Source organism: Oculina patagonica, chromosome 1, assembly GCF_052425735.1.
Source record: "Oculina patagonica isolate OP01 chromosome 1, crgOcupat, whole genome shotgun sequence".
NCBI lineage: Eukaryota > Metazoa > Cnidaria > Anthozoa > Scleractinia > Oculinidae > Oculina > Oculina patagonica.
Window position 1 is genome coordinate 41997605 of NC_135758.1, and position 23503 is coordinate 42021107.

Sequence of the window (23503 nt, forward strand, 5' to 3'; positions counted from 1 at the left end):
TCTATTTCCGTCCATGCCATTATATTATTCACTTAGTCATCCTAATATCCTAATGAGTCCCTGGCATTTGTTGAATACCGTTTTACAAAATCATCCATTATTATCTAGGTGTGGTTTTAGACTGAAATCTTTACTACAAATATCACATAGCGCATGATTCTTTGAATTCCTGAAGCATTTTGAGGCCATTTGTACAAATAAATTTCATGCATGCGCTTAATTAATTCCTATTTGACTTTTTCCTTTTTCCTTTTTTCTATGACAACCTTATTGCAATTAGGTGTACATTTAACAGCGTAAATTATAAACAGTGAAAACCGCTGTGTTCTCCTTATTAAAATGAAAATCTTTGATCGTGATCACTCATTCCTTTGTTCCACAAAGAACATCAAAAACGAAGAGGTCTCTTAAACAATATTATGCTGGAAATATTCTCACGTAACGACTTTGACAACATCAACCCGTGGATCATCGTGCACTTAAAAAGAATATCTTGGTTTCGATGTTTGGAACTCTAAAAAAAAAAAGCAAAACATTCCACTTTTAAAGAACTAAATATCATTTGGCAAAAATGTATATACATTTATGTACAATTATCTCCCAAACTTCATCTTCGATGTTAATTGAGATATGTGAAGAGGTTGGCCAACCAAAAGACCATTAATCATTTAAAAATAAATTGGTCTCTTGATTCTATTGAGGGCTTAGAATTGTTTTTCAGTATTTCAGTTAAGTAGTGATTTAGAACTTGGGATTCGTGTAGGGAAAGATCGTGACCGACAATACGTCTTGTCGAGGCCTAAAATTAATTGTTTACTTTTCGGACCATTAATTGCATTGTTATGAGCAAGGTTTCTAACACTTAAAAGCTTTTCTGGCTGAGTGGTCGCAAAATTAGTCAACATTATTTGAGCATTTTAAAGGCACTCTAGGACGGAACCAGGTCGAATAAAAAACATTTGCTATCTCTCCATTGCCAAGAAAGTCGCATAAGTTTTGAAGTCGCATCGAGACGTCTAAAAAAAATACAAAGCTCCCTTTTTTGATCCTTTCAATCATAGGAAACGAACAATATCAAAGGAATGCTATTATCATTAAATAAAGCAATTAAGTTATTCCGCAACCTGCTGACCTACGTGTCGTAACACAGTTTTTTGGGCATTTGTAAAAAAGTTTGTGAAAAAGTGCTCCTAACAATGTGTAAGTAAAAAGACAACCTTTCCTCCACGTTGCATCTAAAACGGCTTTTCACAGCTTTCGCTAAATTATGAAACAGAACTTATTCATTAAAAAAGCTATCTTTAAAGCTTCTGACGAAATTCCACTAAAAAAGACTAAAAATAGCATTTAGTATGTTTTTTTAAAGGCAAGCTTACAGTAAAAAAAAATAATAACAACAACACGAGAATTTGTACAAACAAATTATTTTACTGCGGGTAGTCATCTATTCCCAGGGGGAGCACGCTTCACAAAGCCCTATGAAGCCGCGCGAGCCCGAAGACGAGGAAGCGAAGGATTAGGCCGAAACAGGGGGCCGGGGAACAACTGCAGATAATTCTTTTGCGCTTGCTGCTAAACTGGACCAGAAGCTTAGATAAGCTTCTGACTGGACATATTCTCCTGTAAACCTGTTTATTTTATATACTCTCGCTAGTGACTGGTCAAAATAATGGCCTGAGTTGCACGAGTGACCACTCTGAGAATAGTCGATCTGCGAGAATAGTCTGAGTAGTTTGTTCAACGTTCCACATCTTCAGACTTTTCTTCCAGTTCGTACACCACAGATTCAGCAATATTTATATATACATCCTTTGTTCCCCTTTCCACAACTTCAGACTTTGTTAGCTCGTGTACCCTAGTTACAGCATATTTCAGATTCTTTGTTTGCCATTCCACAGTTTCAGACTTTTGTTCTTGCTCGTACACCACAGTAATATTAATATTTTAGATCCTTTGTTTGCCATTCCACATCTTCAGACTTTTGTTGCAGCTCGTACACCACAGTAACAGATATATTTCAGATCCTTTGTTCTACATTCCACATCTTCATGCAGACTTCTGTTCTAGCTCGTACACCATAGTAAAGCAATATTTCAGATCCTTTGTTCTCCATTCTACATCTTCAGACTTTTGTTCTAGCTCGTACACCACAGTAACAGCAATATTTTAGATCCTTTGTTCTTCATTCTACATCTTCAGACTTTTGTTCTAGCTCGTACACCACAGTTACAGCAATATTTCAGATCCTTTGTTCTCTATTCCACATCTTCAGACTTTTGTTCTAGCTCGTGCACCACAAATACAGCAATATTTTTCAAACAGGAAACAAATAAACAGGCGGCCAAACGGATAGGTTGAAAGCCAAACTACATTTTATAAGTTGGTAAATCAGCGAATTCACGAGTCGTTTCCTTATAAATACACGTTTTTAAGTCAATGCTCTGGTCAATATTATGACATATTAATTTCGCTTATTCTCCCTTAAGTCAAAGCAGGAAAAAATTGTTCAGAGTTATAATAATTAAAATGAAACTTTTAACACTGCATTGCTTCAGACTTTTGTTCTGTTTCGGCAAATCGACGTAATGTCGCTAGGTGATTTTCCTGGCGCATGTGACCTCAGCTAAAACATAAATCAAATTTCGTCAATAAGAAAGCTGTGCTGCTCACACATATTTTGACGTTCTTCTGTTATACAGAGTTCAACATGAAATCTTCACTTGGTATTTCAGTCATGCTAGTAATAATCGCTCAGTCTCATGAAGGTAAGTTCACGGTACTGGACGTACAGTTTATAGCCTTTCCGAGGTTTTAACTAAATCTTCAGCACGTTTTCTCATAGGCATGCAAAGCTCACCTCCCCCAGCAAGAGACATTTTGGAATTTGCGAAACCAGCTTAAAATGTTGAGACTATTCTTTTCAGGATTCGTTGCTCGTTGCCTAATAGGACGACGACTGACGGAAAATGGTTCGCAGGTCGTCTGAAATGGGTGTTTAAAGTCATTTTGTTCTTATAGCGAACAGCTATTTTTCTTAGTTCACTTTGAAATAAGAACGAGAACCGACCTTAATATTTGTAGGTGGAAAAATCAATAAAAAAGTACATTTTGGGCTGATCTACGTCTTCTTGTCTCAACTGATCATTAAGAGACTCCCGGTATTTTTGTGTGATGTCCTAGCTTGGCAAGAGTGTGCTTGATAACTGCAGTGCTATGCTGGAGAAACCTATATCTTAGCGCTTAGTTATTGTATCTATACGATATCTTTTTTTTTATCTATCTTTTTGTTCTAGTTTTTGGCTGTGAAGCGTCCAAGGAATGCTTTTCACAGGTTTGCTCCAGCAATCCTTGCAACCAAATAAGAGGACTGGATCCCTGGGGCAGTGGAGCCTTTGGAGCATCAAGGTATGGCAGCTTTCATTCAGTAACAACCAAATCTTTTGTTCTGGTTGTTTTTAAATCAGCGGATCGACGCTATAATAATTAGTATATAAACACAAGTGAATAGTTCCTTACGCGCGCGCTGATTGAATAACTCGGAGGTGATTAGCAAAGTACTATTCACCTCCACTTCGGCGAATAATTGTTAAATATCGAACCTTTCCGAAGTGAGAACTGCTCCAGATCCAGATTAATAAGACAATCTTTTTTATACCACATTAGACATCGACAATGTTTTTACCCATGACGGCCGCATTCTTAGGATGTGAATGAAGGCTTCAGAGCTTTTATTTGGCAAATTGTTTCATTTTTAATTTGTCGGTTCTGTACATCAAACGCTGTTGTTCAGGCAACTCACGTTTTAAAGGGCTAAGAAGCACAGGATGGATCAAAAATACTCTTAATGGACTTTTTTACTTTTTCTTATTTTTCTGGTTGACATCGACGTTGTTTTTGTTTTTCTTCTTTTGGGAAACAAAAAGAGAGAGGCTGAGACCGGGGTTGACATATAGGTGCGACATTTTGAGCGCTTTCCATCTGTAAGGAGAAACTAGTTGTTCCGAAGAAAAAGGAACGGTCCTACCCATTGGGAAACTTTCTGAAAAATGGAATACCTTTACTTAAAGGTAAAGGTATTCCTGTCTTTTTGTTTTTTACCGGAATGCTCGAAATACCTTTTCTACCATGCTCCTCGATGCAATACGCGACTGTTCTGACGTCTCATTGTGATTGTCAAAAAAATTGCATTGTTCCAAATTCTCATTGCTTTTTCCACAAAAAATGAAAAGCGCTCTTTGATTCGCGGGTCATCTGTTTCTTCTTTTATTGACTTCTTTTTTCCTGTTTTGCTTTCCTTTCTTTTCTTTGGATGCAGAGGCAGGCGCACCCACAAAGGCATTGATATCGTGTGCAGTGCAGGTTCCAATATCTCTGCACCATTTCCAGCTAAAGTTCTCCGTCGTTCCAATCCATATTGGAATAACAATGCAGATTACAACACCGGTATCTACATGCTGGGGACTGGAAAATGGGCAGGTAGAAACTTTTTAGGAAATCTATTGTTTTGAAAGCCAACGGGCTATCAAAATCTCCTTGCATTGAGTTGATTTAGTTTGAAAATATTTTTATGTATTTTGAAATACCTGAAAATATAAACGAGTTTGAAAAGAAAAACTATACAATACATATAGATTACTTCATAGAAAGTGCGCCGTACGGATTTATATTCACGAGTTGCAAAATTTTGGGAAACGAACGAGTGAGCGTCACTTTCTATGTTGTAATTTGTTTATTATATAAAAAAGTGTCCGTAACTGGAGCTGGCCGCTTACGAGAATGGTTCTCATAAGCGGCCACTAGAGGTGTAAGGGATAAATGGCCGCTTACAGGAGCTTGCCGTAAGTGTAAGTGGTGTTTCGAAATGTAACCGGACGTGGATGACGACAAAACAAACACTTAAATATGTTACTGTAATTACTGTAAAATCATTGTGACGAACGGCGATGTAAAGTTGATTGGTAACAACAAGATACAGAGGTTTTTAATAGGATTTTCTTTGGGGTGTCCGCTTACGGGAGCTCAAAAACAAAGAAAAAGTCTAACTCGTTATCTCTGAAAGTGTCCGCGGCCGCTTACGGGAATGTCCGCTTACGAGAATGTAAAAATACAGAGTTTGTATGGGAGTTAAAAACGGGGTTTCAAACCAGGCGGCCGTAAGTAGAGCTGTCCGCTTACGAGAGTGTCCGTTAAGAGAGCTTCGACTGTATAACGAGAATTCAACCATTGAGCGCTTTACGCCGATTTTCCAGTTTATAACCTTTAGCATACAACAGTTAAAGGCGCGAGAAAACAAAGCTGCAAATGCACACGGCTTTACAAGCGAATTCGCTTTTTCAATAATATAAAAGAAAAATAACTGGCGACAAACTCTCCTAGACAAGAACTTTATTTAAATAAACACGCTCAATTACATTTATAAACTTCGTATCGCATCGAGGAAACTTCGCCACAAGCGAATAAACTACTGGCGAATCAACTGGCGAATTTTGAACAAATTGTGACGACACAAGGAGTCGGTTAATTAAACTATAATTACGACGTAAATCCAATTAAAAAATACAATTTACTTAATTTACCAAGACGATCCCAAGAGTGCCTGAATACTCTTAGAAAGTCCACGGATGTGTTGTAAGTTCCGATGAAAGTCTTGTCTTCAATTCGCTTCCACTTAAGTCGACACTTCGCCTTCGCCTGTCTTCACTTCGCCTTTGAAGAGTGATTTTTATCACTGCTGTATTCTTTAGGTTTTGCTTAGCGTGTTTCTGTTGGCTTGCATTTCCAGTAAGTTCGTAAAAGGCAAAGTTTTGTAAAGAAACAAAACGTGTAGCCATGTTTTCAAAGCATACTGGCTGCCCTCGAGAGCAAACTTGCCGCTCGCTTTCTCAACCTCGTTGGAAACCATTTAAATTCTCGCGCTGTGATTGGTTTAGTCGTACTACTCTAAATGCTGATTGGTTATATTTTTCACATGTGAAGAAAGCTATATGCGAAGCTGATTGGACGTATCGCTTTTTTCACATGTAAAAATATAGCAGATATAGAAGTCTATTTGCAAGGTTTATTGCTTAAAATTCTCTCTCTCTATATAATAAAACCGTTTTCCCACATTGTGCCCTTAAAAGCTTATGCATAGGCCCCCCTGAATACCAGCCCTACTTGCTGAATGAATTTTCTTGTTTCAGGCTACAGAGTCAAGATGTGGTATGTGGGAATGCAAGTTAGGAATGGAGCCATCTTGCCTGCAGGATCTTTCATCGGTGACATGAAAGACAGGGCTACTGGGTCACGTGGTATGACAAACCATGTTCACGTGCAGCTATATAAGGATTTGAAGATAGTTGACCCCACTCCTTATGCCTGTGAAGGTATCAGTATAACCCATTCTCGCTAAAAAGTGTGAATTTCCATTTCTTTTTAAATGGTAAAAAATTGTGATATTTTTTGATTTTCGAGGGAAAAACGTTTATAACTGCTCCAAAATAAGCGTTGACAATATTTTTTTGTGCCTTATCCTAGCTTGCCTAGAGTATGCTTGATAAACGCAGTGGTATATGCTGGAGAAATCTATCTCAGCTCTTGGTTATGGTCTTTATACAATTTTTTTTTTTTTATAGTGTTTGGCTGTGAGATAGCCAAGAAATGCTTTTCACAGGTTTGCTCCAACAATCCTTCCAACCAAATAAGAGGACTGGATCGCTGGGGCAGTGGAGCGTTTGGAGCATCAAGGTATGTCAGCTCCGTTCGTGTTAGTTTCGGTTGTTTTTAAGTCAGCGAATTGACGTTATAATAATCTGTGATATCGATCTTTTTAAAGTGAAAAAATTGGTCCTGATCTCAGTAGATTTGTAAGAGAATATTTAACCACATCAGGCATCTATACATTTTTGTGACCACCTGGAGGCCGCATTGTGGGATGTGAATGAAGACTTCAGAGCTTATATTTGGCGAATTGTTTTCTTTCTGTCTGCTCTGTACATCAAACGCTGTTGTCCAGGCAAGCACACGTGTTAAGGATTACTCAAAGAGAATGGCATCAGATGGTTAGAGCTTACGGAGAAATTTTTATTCTTAAGATAAAACGAAAAAGTGCCTCTTTTATTTTTCTATTTTTTTCTTCTGAAATCTTCTATATCTGATTGGTCGCCCTGAAATCACGTTGTTTTGTTTTTCTTATTTTCTTTCCTTTCCATTTTTTTGGATGCAGGGGCAGGCGCACCCACAAAGGAATTGATATCGTGTGCAGTGCAGGTTCTAATATCTCTGCACCATTTCCTGCTAAAGTTCTCCGTCGTTCCAAACCTTACTTGAATAACAACGCGGATTACAACAACGGTATTTACATGGAAGGCACTGAAAAATGGGCAGGTAGAAACTTTTAGGGAATCTGTTGTTTTAAAAGCCAACAGGTTATCAAAATCTTTTTGTATTAAGTTGATTAAATTTATAGGAAATATTTTTTGTGTTTTTGAATACCTGAAAATATAAACAAGTTTGAAAAAACTAGCACATCTCGCTTTAGTTGTTCGAGGTTTTTACATTCACGCTTCATGGGAAAATTCAAACAAAGAAATCTACAATAATTAATTCAAACTCGTTTAAATGTTTAGGTTTTAAAAGACTTTATAATACAACCGTTCTCTTCATATTGTGTCCTTAAGAGCTTAATGAATTTGTCTTGTTCCAGGCTACAGAGTCAAGATGTGGTATGTGGGAAAGCAAGTTAGGAATGGAGCCATTTTGCCTGCAGGATCTTACATCGGTGACATGAAAGACAGGGCTGCTGGGTCGCGTGGTATGACAAACCATGTCCACGTGCAGCTATATAAGGACGGGAAGATAGTTGACCCCACTCCTTATGCTTGTGAAGGTATCAGTATAATTCAACTTCGCTAAATAATGTGAATTTTCTTTTTTAAAAACTGGTGAAAAATTGCTGTGGCTTTTTGGATTTTTGAAAGAAAAAAGTTTTTAATGTTCCCGAATAAGCTTTGGTAAGTGTAACTGCCAAAGATCAAGTAATGGCTGGTTTTCGCTAGGCATTAAAGCACAAGTACAAACATCATGAGCACAAACGCATAAGAAGAACAAAACACTCGTTCTTCTTATTTGTCCTTACTAGTATAGTTGTCATTCATTTCTGTTTTCTGGCCAAATCTTAAAACGCTGATGGTGACACTTGAAAATATATGGAATAATATGCTACAATACAAAGTTTGAGCGTTTTTGTTAAAAGGCCGCAGATTTGTGACTGGTTACAAAAGATGGTTACACTCGGGGCCACTTGCACCAACGTGTTGACCGACATAAACAGAAATCGTCGTCCATTTACAAGCATTACGTGGACAATCACAATGTTCTAATGCCTGCGTCTCTTTTAAATTAATTTCACGTGCTTGCAAAGTGTAAGAACGAAATGGGTTGTCTTATCAAAGAGACGCTTTTCATCCACAAGCTGCGACCAATCCTTAACGTACAAACAGACTCTGTCCGCGCGAAAGTATTCATCTAGGTAGTTTGCTTTATGCAAATTTAGAAACTCTGTTCTTTTTAACCTCATCGCATATTTAATTTTATTGTGAGTCTTGAGCATGGCGTCTCGATGGTGCCGAAAGGTCGACTCTTAACTATTAGAACTGTGACTCATGTCAATTTTAAGAGATTTGTGTGGAAAAAGCCACTCTGGTCTGCCTAGCCTCATTTTCATGTTTTTGGCCATATAAATGTTCCTGTAACTTCTTATTTGATAGAAGTATAGACTTTAAACTTCATACACTGATTTATTTTGACTTGATCTTTAAGGTAAAGTAATTTTGTTGACAAGTGATTTTTCTGGGAGCCGAAAATTAGGGGGGGACGGCAGCCATATGGATTTGCATTGGGTCTATAAGCGTAAGAATGAACCCTAGATAAGAAAATTGTTCGTTCTTCTTGGGATCTACCCTTATGCTGTGTCATGGCCATTCATAGTGAGGACAGCATTAAAGAATCATCATTGATTTCTATTTTTCTCTTACTCTGCAGTTCACTGAATGGTGGAAATGTCAACACCCGATCAAGCCTGCTTCGTCTTCATATTCGTGATCGAATAAGAAGTAGATTTACAAGAGTAATGTAAAAAAACTTGGCAATAAAAAAGCACAAACTTAATTCGCGGGGAACTACTTATAAGTTTGTACGTAATACGGCATATTTCGAACAAATGTCCATCATCAGAGAGGTAACTCTGATATGCCTATCTATATATTAAACAGAACAAATGTCGGAAAAAAATCAAATGCCCCGAGCGGGATTCGAACCCACGACACCCCGATCTCATGGAAGGTGCTCTACCACTAAGCTACCGAGGCAACCACAGTGGAGTGAGTCGATTTTTGCTACAAGGAAACATCAGACTGCTCCCAGCCCGATTTACTTCTGTGGGTCGTCGAGAAGCCACGGACAGATGTTATAGACCATTACAAATGTACGTATAGGATATTTCGAACAAATGTCCATCTCAGAGAGGTAAACTCTGATATGCCATCTATATATTAAATGAGGGCTTTCAATGCCTATATAGATAGGCATATCAGAGTTACCCTCTGATGATAGACACTAATAAGTTTGTCTCAAAAATAACTACAGCCTGTGTTTTCTAGTTGTTTGTACATTTCTTTACTCGGCTTAGCACAAGAGAAATTCTCGCCAACCGACCCTTTTATGCTTCGACGTTGCTTTAAAAAGATAGTCTGTCATAAAACAGTTTTACACCATACAACGTTAAATTGTGCTAAAAATTTAAAGGCCTGGCTAAACTAAGAAACATTATTGCGGAAACATTGTTCCTTGTCATGTTTCCTAGGTGGCTAAATTAGCGGGAAGCAAGGTAAAATGTTTTGCTACCCGAGTGGCTAAACGAGGAGACAATGTTCCGGGAACAAAGTGTCACACAGACACAAAAAAGGTATCCATGTCCACCTAAAAATGGGAAACTGCCATACCCTGCTCAAAATGACCTTAAACAGTGTTAACATGGCTGAAACAATCTCGTACCTCGAGTCTGTGTCCCTTCCTGAGCAAGCTTGGCGAAACGAGTGACTCTCGAAAGTTCCGTTGCAGGATCGATTTTGATTGGCTTTAAAAACAATAAAAATGGCCGGAAGTAAAACACCAAAAAGTTCGTTGGCCATGAATTTCAGGACTTGATCCATGAGGGAGATAAACTTGTTGTTAACCCTATTGTGCCGTGACGGAAGAGAATTTCAGGACAGCCTTTCAAAAAGAAGATTGCACATTTCGAAGTTTAGATTTCACATTTTTACTCTCTTAGAAGCCAATATAAACTTCTATTTAAGAATTGTTTGGTTTTCGATCGATATAACGAAGACTTCAAATGCTTAACAAACACTAAAATTTTTCCGCCTCTGAATAAAAATAAAAAGCATTTACTTTTGGGTCTCCTTTCCTTCTCGATTTTCTGTTGTGATTTTGAGTTGTTTCATTGGTTTGCGGGGTTTTTGCAATATAGTCCCTGAAACTTATCAGGGTTATTAGGGGGTGATGGATTTTACATCATGATTCTCGTTTTACTGGCAGATCACCGTTTACGGTGACGTTCAAGCTATCATGAAAATAGTAAAACTGCAGATGATAATTAAATCAAAACCTCCTTTATGCCATGATGAAAGAAAATTCTCAAACTGAAGAATTGATACAGGGACGGCGGAGATTTTTACCTGGGGGGGGTTTTGGGGGGGGGGAAATTTTTTTTTTTTTTTTTTTTTGAAACCCCCCCCCCCCCCCCCCCCCCCCCCCCCTGATAGCACTCAAATTCTCAACGGTCAGCAACGCAACATGACCTAACATAACGCCACCGCCCTACCTACAGTCAGTAAAGTATTTTGGTGACAAGTCTTTCAGATTATCTGCGCCAAACACTTTGTAATGCGCTCCCTGCTAGCCTGCGAAATATTAGTTCTATTTTTATTTTTTAATCTTGTCTTAAAACATATCTTTTAAATTAGCTTTTAGCTTTTAGATCTTGTTAATAATATGTATATATTCAGTATATTTTAATATTTTAAGGTTTGCATATTGTAATGCGCTTTTGATCATTTCTATGTTAAAAAGCGCACTATTATAATAAATTATCATAACCTCAGAGAGTCACGTCCTATAGTAACCTCTCACATAAATTAAATTAAACTCGATTTCCCGTCAAATTTTATATAGTGCGGGTTATAGTGCGCGAAAAGAAACCCTATAAAACTACCGCTGACCAAAACATAAATTAACCGTTTTTCAAGCTGTGAGATCATGGTTTCTGGGACCCAGGCTCACCTTTGGTGTGTTTATGATATGGTGACGTCAGTTGCCCTGAGGAAATCTGGATAAAATGAAATATCAACCCATTTAATATGACATGTGACGGATGAGGCTGGATAAGCGAAATGTATTTCACATATTGCCGTATTTTTAGTGAAACCGAAGTTTTACACTGATTGGGTCAAAGGGGTACTCTGGACGTGATAATTGCTCGAAAATCGACACATTCATTATCCAGCGTTTGCTCAGTTATACGGAATCTCTGACCGGTAAAAGATATTATCAAACGACGTTTTCTGATCGATGAGGTTACTGTACATATTTTTTTCACTGCCGGGTTTTGGGTATTTTTTGTTTAATTTGCGATGTCGAAAGACGTCAAAAATGTAAAGCCTTTTAGACGTTGAAATATAGAATAGTTATTTACACTTTAATATCGAAACGACAGCGACTAGTTCAAGTCGCTCGATTTCAGAAAAAAAGTTCCCTGAAAAGACAGAATAAACTTTGCTCTCAGCTCTCGTGAAAACCCAGGGTGATCATGACAGTGAAGGTGGTGATCAAATGCAACAAGATGCAGTTTAGCCCGGGAGTTCAGCAGCCGAGTTAAACTATGTAAATAAGCAAATTAAGCGGGAAAAATCCGTCAAGCTCGAATGAAAAGTGTGTTTACTCCAATATTTCAAACTGCAAATAGTTCACATGTTGAAAAACTTGATGACACTCGTCGCTTTTTATAAAACATATAGTTCCCACGCCAGCTGATCAGTCCGGCCGATTGAGAATTGTTCACAGAATTTACCAAGCTGTTGAGCGGACGACGATTTACCCAGTTTTACCTAACCGTCAATCTTTCGCATGTCGGAGTTGCGAAATTAGTTTAGTGTAGGAATTTACCAAAAACACTCCAAATGTTTGGGCGTACATGAAGTACAATAAGAGGCTGAGAGGTTCGCATTGCATTGTTAGATGCGTCAAACGCCTTGTTCGATATGTTTATTCACCGAGAAAACACTCAAAACAGCAATTTGTTTTGATTGATTTAGACTTTGTGAGGTACCGGTACTTGGCAATGTACATAAAGTGATTTGACCGTAATTATGTTTGTCGGAGTTGAAGAACTCTAATTGAGAAGGAGCCACACAAGGTGAGCTAAAACCTGTGTAAAATACATTGTAAGCTTTAACGTATCGCCGACATCTGTTTGAAAGTACTGGAGTCTCGATTTCTCGATCCTCTATTATGGAAACGAAAATTCTTTCGTAAAAACGATTAGTTGGAGAAATGGGGGGTAGATTGCAGTGTTTGGCAAAGCGAAGCAAATCCAAGAAAAACGATTTTTGGTTCGAGTGTTCGCGAGTATCCAGAAATCGTGGGCCCGAGAATTGGGATCTGGTGTAATGGAATAACATAACATAACATATATATAACTTCATTTGCGTTCGACGGTTAGAGAACGCATTCCAATCTTGTGGTGGCGCGTGCTTCCGTTGTTGCCATCAATCTTTAAACACACACACACACACGCGCACACCATTCTTTCCACCACAGTTCACATATATTAAATATTGTAAAAATACAACTTGCTATTGAACAGTTTCCAGAGGAATTGGAATAGCTCAGTGGTAGAGTGTTTGCAACAGAATGGCCATCGTGTCATGGGTTCAAATCCCCTTGACCCTGAATTTTTTCAGGCTTTTTTTAAACAGTTTCCCGTAATTTATCAAAAAGTTGCTCAAAAGTTGCTCCAAAAATCCAAAAAAGTTGCTCGAACGTTGCTCAAAAAAATCCAAAACGCTGCTTCTAATCAAGAGAATTTTTCTAAATATATGCTAATTTCCCTTTAAGGGTAAGATTTTACTAAGCTGTTTTATGCAATTTTACAGGAAAAGAATTATCTAAGAAACATATTAAGGGGAAAATTTGTTTAATAACAAGTATTTCTTTAACTGAGAAAAACCGTGAAGATATCGATAACGTCATGTTTGCTGGCGAGATTTGTAATGTTTTAATGCAGAATGAGCCGAAAGTTGAAACATCTTCAAATTTTCCTTGAAAGTCTTCGGCAAACTTCGTAAATCTTCGGAAACGTTCGTATTGCCTTTAAACAACACTCGGATAACTTTCGGAGATCTTCGGTCTGGAAATTGCTCAAAATGCAGCAAGTTGCTCGAGAGGAAAAAAGTTGCTCGATGGGGAAAAAGTTGCTCGAATCATGAAAAGTTGCCAAAAAGTTGCCGAGCAACTTGTGGAAAGCCCTAGCCGTCAGAGCTCGAGACTAACAGAAGCCAACCACGGTATAGCCAAATGCAGTATTGGCTCGTAAGTTTTTGCACTAGCCGAAATGGCTTGTGAGAATAGAATAAACTGTTGTTATAGATGTTGTGGTTTAAATATATCTTTGGTTTTAAATTTTTCAAACCACAAAATAAAACTCAAGCGGGTTCGACTCCCGCCCAGAGACTGAAATTTTTTTTTAGGTTTTCAGTAGTATAGGCCGCAAGGGCATGTATCATATATATATCAAAGTGGTGTATCAAAGAATAAGTGGACAAGCTGAAATTACCAAAAAGAAAACAAACAATTTTTTTTTTCAGACCTCTTCCATAATAAAAGGCGCGAGTCACGTAAAGCTGTTTCTGCCATACATGTACTAAAAAAAATTGTTGTTATGACTAAGAAATCCATTTATTTCTATGATTGCCTATTCAAAGTCAAAGTTAAATTACACTAACAAGGAAATGTGAATCGGCATTTGTGAAGAAAAAACTGTTTGCTATTATAAGGGCGTAGCGGGGGGGGGGGGGGGGGGTTCTCGGAATGCCCTCTTACTGAAGTGGCCAAAAAATACAGTAATTTTAGCTGCTAATTTAACTGACTTATTTTGGAAATCGAATGGTAGGAACAAATTTTGTTACTTGTATAGTTACCACTTTACGTTCTTACCTTTCTCGGGGTAAAGATGGCCTTTTGAATCCTTTTAAATAAAAATGGCTTATTTATAGAAAATGAGCTTTTTTCTTTAGCACAAAACGTATTGGTCATTTATCAAAAGAGCACATAAATTTTGTATATCACCAATTACACGGTAACATTTATTTGTCCTCTTGACCAGGCTACTGGGTGAAGATGTGGTATATTTCAATGGCAGTTAGCAAAGGACAGTCCGTGTCTGCAAGATCTTGCATCGGCACCATGAAAGACAGGGCTAGGGTGTCGCCTGGTATGACAAACCATGTTCACGTGCAGCTCTACAAGAATGGACTTTCTTCCTCAGCTGTAGTGGACCCCACTCCTTACGTTTGTTAAGGTATCAGTATAACCAGAAGGAATACCTGAATTTCACACCAAAACACGTGAATTTAGAGACCGACGTACGTTTCTCAAACGTGCCGAAGCCCTTTCGGGCCCGATGACGATGTAGTTTCAGGTCAAGAACCAGCTCTTAAAGGTTTAGACATGTAAGGTTTTATTGCACGCGTTCAACAAAAACTGAATCTATGTTAGTAATCATTCTACACATACATCTTTTCAGGCCCGAAATGGCTTCAGAAGTTTTGAGAAATGCATACTTGATCTTTTAAAATCTGTATCCCGGCGATGTTCAATTTTACTCTAAAGGGTTACTTTGATTACCTTTAAGGAACAAGTTCAGTGAAGTTCTACCTGTGTTTACCCACAGGCTTACCATCCGATGTTTGTGAGGTCACAGCATGCCCATATGAATTTTCAAATTTCTGCGCTACAAATAGGCCATTTTCGATATATTAAAATTCTAACTTGGCTCCGAGGCTTGGGGGAATAAAACAAAAGATATCACGTCGAGATTCAGGGATAAATACATCATTTCTTTTGTTTTATTCCCCCAAGCCTCGGATCCAAGTTAGAATATTAATATATCGGAATTGGCCTATTGCATTTGTAAATATTTAAGCTTTCTAAAATCGGCTTTTACGACTCGTATTTGTAATAAAATACCAATAAAGCCCATATTTGTAGTTGATGACAAGAGCAAACATTTGCTTTACAATTCGCGGCTAGTACCTGATCTGAAAGTTCCTTTATCAGTGTTTTTTTTCAGGCTCTGCAGTCTACTCAAGCAAGTGTGAAACTGACCAAGCCAGTAGAACAGTAAAATGAATTGCCGCTATGCAGTTTGTAATTAAGTAATTCAATAGGGGTAGTCATATAAAAGCAATGTAAAAGAAAATGCACGGCAATAAAATAGTTTCAAAAAATATCTACAGCTTGTGTTGCGTTTTCCACCTTAAAAGATGACTAAATCGTCAAAAATATGTAGCTATACCGTATTTGCTCGAATAAGCGCCGCGGCGCTTATTAAATTTTTCGCGGCTCAAGTGCAGCGCTTATTCGAGGGCGGCGCTTATTTGAGGGCGGCGCTTATTTAAAATTTGGATGCCACAAAGAATCTTATCTTTTGCAGTAATTGAAAATAGCGTCTTTTTATTGTCAGTATTCGTCTCTTGCTGAAGTGAAAAGTGGCGCTAGCTTTCCAGGCAAAGTTCGATACCTTCACAACATTAACAGAACTACGTATTGTAAGAATGTTGGATAGAAAAACTAATGGGCGAGCGGTAGAACAATCACTTTGAACTGTAAAACATGGTTTTTGATGGAAAAATGTCCAAGTTAGTTTTAAAGTTGCTTTATAGTGCTGCTTTCAGTTAAACGGAATTCCTCGAAAAAGCGCCGCATCGGAACTGCTGCGCTTATTTGGGGGCGGCGCTTATTAACATTTTTGTCTCAAATGCGGCGCTTATTCGAGGGCGGCGCTTATTCGGGGGCGGCGCTTATTCGAGTAAATAATGAATAATAAATTCGGTACTCCTGGACAACTTTAAACTACTACTTAGGCTCAGTTAAAACAACTAGCACATGCGGCAAAATAACATGAACGGGAAGTGATTCAAGGTTTAGGAGAAAAACTAAGTTTTTGTTTATTTTGTACATATTAGTACCCTGGTCACAGAGGTGTTTTTTTTTTTACTCGACAAACAGAAAATAGAAAAGCTCTGTAAACTAGCGTAACATAATTGGAAGTCCAAAGTTAGAGTATCGTTTGTACGGGCACAAAGTTAATTCAAATCAAAGAAGGACAACCTATACACAATAAAAAAAAGCTACAAGCGCTGCATTGTGTTAGGAATTCCAGTAAATTTGTGCCGTTTTCAGTTTTTAGTCAGCCGCGCGTGGGAAATTAAGTGGTGAACAGCAAAGTTAATAGACTTCATTTTCAGTTGTGGTGGGGTGGTCACTCTGGGAAACTATCAGTTTTGTTTCTCCTTGACCCACATTACGGGCCTTGGGAAAACCACACTCATTATTTCCCTCAGGGCAAGTAGTTAAGTGCTTCTTGTCTGTTCTCATTAAGAAAATGCAGACCACAACAATGCTACTAACAATTGTACCTCATTTACGTATACCGGCTTGTTGACCCAAATATCGGCTGAAAAGTCCTTAAAAGTCCCTTTTTTCTTTGTCAAGAATTAAAAGGAACCAACGAATCAGGGGCGTGTGGTATGGTTTTGGTAACGCGCGTGGGAGGATTTCGCGCGAGGATCCCGTTTTTACTCTCGCGCGTGTCGCTGCAACTCGTGTCCAAAACTTGCTCTTGTAGCTGTTACCCTAGCAAGGAACGATTTGTATTTTGTTTTCTTTTTCTTTCCTTTTTTCAATATGGTGTTTATTGTAAGCTACCAGTAAAAATCTGGGGTCTTGATCAACCATGGCGGTGATTTCCACTCGTTGTTGTAAATAACACTATGCCCGCCAGCTTCTGCAAGAATGTATTGTCAAGTTCGCACAACTTAATGATTAGCTATGATTCTCTGTGAACTCTTAACCCTTAATATGCTAAGTCCGGATTATTCCGGGATTTGAAGGAATGGCCATTCAACCACTTATGACGTCACCAATTTACACGTCAGCAGATTTTTGTGATGTGCAACTTATAGAGTTTGGATAGATCTTTGCACAGGACTGACCATCTTGAACATTGACTGCATTCCGACAGAGCTAATCGAAAAAAAAAACGTGATCAGTTTTTGGTGTAAAATTGGTGCTAAAACAGGCCAATATACCCGTACTTGATAATGGTCTCCTTTCCAGGGTTTTCCATTGATTAAGATCAAAGCTTTTCAGGCCGGTAGAAGGCGTGCACAGAGTAAAAGATAGAGAGAATAAGAAAGCAGAGAAAAACGGAAAGGAAAGGAGCAAGGAAAAAAATCGGAACGGTTCTGCCAAAAAAAGTCCAAATTTTGGCTTATGCGCATGCGCCAAAGTAAAATGTTATACATTTTTAAATGGAAATTTCATCAGAAACTTAATGCAGTGTCAGAAAGTGCATTCTAGCAAAGTTTAGAACAATTTAGGACCGTAGAGCCAAGAAAATCGATTATTTAATGGTTAAAAAACGCGTTTTTGAAGTAATTTCAGCATATTAAGGGTTAAAATCTAAAGACAATCGCCAATGTCTTAAATCAAAGAAAATTTAAGGAGCGCTTTATTTGAGTGTAAACTAACCTGCGATTAGGCACTGTTTTAGACCTTGTAGACCTGGTGGGCATATACTGAAAACAGCAACAAGGAACACACTGATAGAAGACCGGGAAACCGAAAAACGATGTTATAAAAAGGTTTGGAGAAGGTTTTGTGGTCAGAGGTTAGCGGTTAGTGGTTAGAATAAGCTATTTTGAGGCATGTTTATGGTATAGTTTAGTGTTATAGCACATGCCGAAATCTTTGTCGCTTAGTGACGATAAAGGTCCCCGCAAACGCGGCAACATTGTTGAAGAAACATTCTTTCCCAAAATGTTTCCTCGCACACACGCAACGTTTGAAGCAAATTTTATTTCCGAGAAACCAAAAAATGTTTCGATATTTCAATTAAGAGGCATATTGCTTCCGTCAGTAGCAAATGTTTCACTGTTTGCACGCTAAAAGGAAACAATTATGGAAAACAGTGTTTCTGCAACAATGTTTCTTTGTTTGCGGGACCATAAGGTTGAGCAAAAGGTTTTAGTAGCGCTTTACCCTTGCCCTATAAAAGGATTTTAGAAATTTCTAATTGTCCTTAACATATTGGCCTGGACTATATTTGCATTTTTTACTCGTCACTGAAAAGCCAATCTCGACAGGAAAAAGATGTTGTCTGTGGTAAGTCGTTAGGGGTGTCATAAGAATATCACAATTTTGTAAACGGAAAAATTTTAACTAGACCGGGCTGACTTTGTAAAGTGATGATTGGTTTGCAATGGTTTATGCATTCTGTTTTTGACATTATCGCAGCTTTACCAGTAATGCTGTCGAAAAACGTTTTTACAAATTTGTACCAATGAAAAACTAAGGTTGCCGTAACGTCAAAATTCTTTGCCATGGCAACATCAAATATGGTGAAAGGTACCTTCTATTTTTTTAAATTTTGGGGCTAATAACTTATAATTCGTTTATGATTTATATTCTAAAACATTCTGTGGGAAATTTTACTATCTGTACTCTCTTACCGCCGCCTGGTTAGCTCAGTTGGTAGAGCGCCGGACTGCTGTGCGGGAGGTCGTGGGTTCGAACCCCAGACCGGACCAACACTCTGGGTCTTAAAATAACTGAGGAGAATGTGCTGCCTTTGTATTACATCTGCAAATGGTTAGACATTCTAGTCTTCTCGGAAAAAGGATGATAAACCGTAGGTCCCGTCTCCTGTACCTTCAGTCTTATAACAGGGGACGTTAAAGAACCCACACACTATTCGCAAAGAGTAGGGCACGAAGCTCCCAGTGTTGTGGTCCGGCCTTTACTATTGTATCTTTAATTACAATATGTGTAAAACGCATTTGAACATACCCATATGGAAAATGCGCTATATAAATGCATTATCATTATCATTATAGTCCCTTTAAAGCAACCTTCAGAAACTTTTTAACCTAATTAATAATACACCTTAAAGTTTGCAAAACAAACTTGTTAAAGTTCGGACTTTGTGTTTTTTTTCATATTTGACGCTTGTGACAATTTGATGAAAATTTGTAATAGTGTTGCCCGCACAAGGCATAACACTACGTGTGAAAATAGAAGTTAAAAGCGATTTTGTTTTATTTTTGGCCTTTTTCGGTTTTATTTTCCCTATTTTTTTTGTGGTTTTGTTGGCCTTTCAGCTACCTTTGTGCGTGTTGGAAGAGTTTCCGCCTAAATTAATGTCAACTTCGGTCAGTTTCGAATTTTAGAGGTAAAATCATAGGTTTATTGCGTGCATTCGTAGCCCAATTTAGCCCATTTTTCTCGTCTGAGTATGCTTTCTACTTTAAACGACTTTCCTACTTTATCAGCTGATTATCAAAAACATCTCATGTGTTAAGTGATGACGCGACAAGTGGTACAAGGACCGTTTTCCCTCAGGTGGCCTATATGCGCGTTTGGGTGTCGATAGACCGGTTACTGAAGACCTTCTTGAGGGTCTACAAAGAACAAACCCATATACATATTTTTTACATTTTATCGGATAGCATCTAAATTTTATTTAATAGACGGTCGATTTTCATTTTTCTCAGGATAATTAACAGCCGATTCACTGACGTGAGAGGGCCCAAGCAAGACGGAACATCAGGCTTTTTATAGAAGTTAAACGAATTGCCTGTTTAATTTAAAGATTGTAACTTAATAATCAAGAGCGGTAGATTTACAAAAGTAAAAACAGATTTACAAAAGTAATGTTATGTTAAAAAACACGGCAATAAAAGTGTCAGAAGACTAATCATCCTGAAGTTATTATTGTTGTTTTCAAAACAATAGTCACTATCTACGCCTTGTGTTGTCCAGTTTTATATTTTTACCTTTTAAACTTGATTTTTAACCTTGCAATTAGTTTTAGTTGAGGACCTCCCTGAAAACCACGTCATGTGACGGTAGACTCCTCTTGAAAGATTATTTTATTTTTACTATATTATATTGTTTGTTTCCACTACACTACACTGCACTGCACTGCTTTACACTACACCTCATACCTACACCTCACCATACCACACCCCACTGACCATACTACACTACACTACAAAACGCCACGCCACACCAGATCACACCAGAACACACCCTCAAGAACGTCGAGGCTGAAAAAAGGCCAAAATTTGAGAACATCCTAAGAACGTGCCCAAGGCTGAAATTTGGTTAAGAAAGAATTTTATTTTTTCCTTTTTGTTACAAGAGACAATTATATGTACTAAATGAATAAATCTTTATTCAAATCCTGACTTGTAACCAATGTTGTCATTACTCATTGGTGACCTGAACATGTAGATATCGGTTAAGAATGAATTTACTGCAATGCCACTGTTTTTAAATTTAAGAAAAGATAAGAACATTCTAAGAACATTTCAGGCTCAAATCTTCGAAAAAGTTAAGAACGTTTAGCCTCGGCGAAAAAATAGATGTTCTTATATAAAAAAGAAAAGAGTGTACTACACTACACTACACTACACTACACTACACTACACTACACCACACCACACCACACCACACCACACCACACCACACCACACCACACCACACCACACCACACCACACCACACCACACCACACCACACCACACCACACCACACCACACCACACCACACCACACCACACCACACCACACCACACCACACCACACCACACCACACCACACCACACCACACCACACCACACCACACCACACCACACCACACCACACCACACCACACCACACCACACCACACCACACCACACCACACCACACCACACCACACCACACCACACCACACCACACTACTACACTGCACTACACAACTAAGGGAATTAGCATAGCGGCCGCAAGTGAGGCGAGGTTTGGAACGCACATGGGCGATTTCGCGCGAGGATCCTGTTTTTTCTTTTCCCTTGCGCGCGTCCCTGCAATTCTTGCTTGGTATCTGCTACGCCAGTAACGAATAATTTGTTTTTGTTAAAATCGGATTGACGTGGCTATGATCTTTATCAGAGTATTAAGGCATATAAAAGGCGATTTGATTCCTTTTTTCAAAAAATTGCCACGGGTTAAAAATGCAAAGGAGGAATAATCAGCTGGAATAATCAGCTGACGCGTGCAGCAAACCCGTGTCTATTGTTTTTACAATAGAACCCCGGTAACTCGAACTCTGAAGGGAAACGAAAAACAGTTCGAGTTAGCGGGGTTTACAGTTATCAGGTCGATTGAATATTCAATTTGCCATGTTTACTGATTTTTCAGCACTTCAGTATACAGTAAAGTGCAAATTAAACTTATCTCGCCAGAAACTCTAACACGATCATGCATTGACTGTCAAATACGTGATCTGCTCGTTGCTCCAATTAAAATCAAATTGCTGTAGTGTTAGTTTTAGTGTTTATAAAACCGATTACACAACAAGAAGAGCTAATGGGATATTTCAATGGACATCCGTGGCGAATTGCAAGAACCAGAATTCGAGTTATCGGGATAAATTGGACCCAAATTTTGATCAAGGGAAACGAAATTTAGTTCGAGTTAGCAGGGAATTCGAGTTATCCGAGTTCAAGTTTAATCCAAGGGAAATGGAGGTTAGTTCGAGTTATAGCGGGATTGTTCGAGTTATCCAAGCTCGAGTTACCGGGGTTGCCGTGAACAGTCTATGTTTACTGATACTCTGATGATGAATAGCTTTTCCCGCTTGTGAAAAAGATACCCGCGATAATCCAAGTTATTTTATAATTTTTATAGTATTTATTATAACTAAGCTACAGGGAAAAATCCAGGATCTTGATCAGAAAGGTTGATTTCTAGACGTTTGCTGGTTCTGCTTGTGTTTGGTAACATCTGTTGTTGTAAAGACAAATTTTACTCGCCAGGATCTCCTGTAATGCGGGTTTGTCAAGTTTTTTGAACATCCGCATTCCAAGACAAAAATAATTAAGAAAGTTGTAAAAATACACTATGATGATGAGGTGATACAGGGTTGAGGGTGATCTATCTTGAGGCATATTCAGGGCAGTTCAGAGGTCCTAGTTTTAGCACATGATTTAATAATTTTTTGTCGCGTAGTGCGATCACTGACAATAAACGTCCCCACAAACGCGAAAACGTTCAAAAATATTGTTTCCCCAAAAGGTTTTTATGTGAACACGCAGCATTTATTGCGGAAGCAAATTTTCTTTCCAGGGAAACAAAAAAATCTTGTGGATTTTTCAAGGAGCACTTTGCTTCCGTCCGTAGTAAATGTCTTCCTGTTTGCGCCCCAACGAACAATTTTGGAAAACACTGTTTCCACAACGTTTCCTCGTCAAGTTGCGCGACCTTAAGGTTAAGAGAGAGGTTTTGATAACGTTTTACTCTCCTCTTTAAAGGATTTGAGAAATTTCTAATTGTCCATGACACAATGATTGGCCTGGGCTATATTTAAAATTTGTAACAACTGCGTAACAAATGCATACGAGTGCAAATAACGAACGGTGCTGTTTAGTCTTTTTGCTCACCCTGAAGAAGGCAGTATTGCCGAAACGTCGGTAAAATCGTACCGAAACTTTTAGCGTCAATAACACTTAAAATTATGATATTTCATCTGGGCTATATTTACATTAATCAAACGACCCTGTGAAGTCTATATCGAAAGGAAAGTAATGTTATGTCTGTGGTTTGTCGCTAGGGGATGATAATAATATCGCGATTTTGTAAACGGAAAATTTTTAACTGGATTGAACATGAAAATTGGTTTGCAATTTGCAAAATCAGGACTTCTAGCCTGCTAGCTGCCACCCGTTATAAACGAGATTTATCAGTTGGGGTTCTGTGAGGCGGGTTGATTTCGTTCACTTCTTCTGGACCAGGAGATTTTTAACCCTGGGCCAAGTCTTTCCGTGCATGGTTTTAAGCGCTACCTTGCCTATGTCTTCCTGTTGGAGCGGTGTAGAGTAAATAAAAATGCTTGCGTAAATGCAGCAGTCATGTATTAGTCTTGTGGCGACAAGTTATCAGTCTAGAAAATCAGTTCTGGATAGCAGGTCAAACATCCATTTGGGACAGTCCAATATAGTCGGCGAAGCACGTTCAAGGAAGTTTTAGTACTGTGTTTCAGCACCGTGGAAGGCACACAAGCTGCTATAGCAGAAAAATTCTAAAAATAATGGATACTATAAATATAAATTTTTTAAAAACATGGCTAATATAACTGGGAAACGCTAG

The 23503-nt window shown here is 38.4% G+C and overlaps 1 protein-coding gene and 1 non-coding gene across 3 annotated transcripts; both read left to right on the top strand.

Moving 5' to 3' along the window:
• Positions 1-2630: 2630 nt before the first annotated feature.
• Positions 2631-9147, top strand: LOC144632379 (myeloid protein 1-like). Of its 2 annotated transcripts, none has more exons than XM_078491013.1 (8): positions 2631-2765; positions 3294-3405; positions 4316-4476; positions 6183-6365; positions 6615-6726; positions 7205-7365; positions 7685-7867; positions 9022-9147. In XM_078491013.1, exons 1-8 carry the CDS (start codon positions 2708-2710, stop codon positions 9027-9029), a joined length of 978 nt encoding a protein of 325 aa, XP_078347139.1. In that variant the 5' UTR covers positions 2631-2707; the 3' UTR covers positions 9030-9147. The 2 variants fall into 2 exon arrangements, with proteins under 2 accessions (XP_078347139.1, XP_078347146.1); XM_078491020.1 differs by having other exon boundaries at positions 6183-6290.
• A 9684-nt stretch (positions 9148-18831) lies between these two features.
• Trnas-gcu (transfer RNA serine (anticodon GCU)) lies at positions 18832-18904 on the top strand. Its single transcript has one exon. It is a non-coding gene; the product is annotated as a tRNA-Ser (tRNA).
• Positions 18905-23503: the final 4599 nt, after the last annotated feature.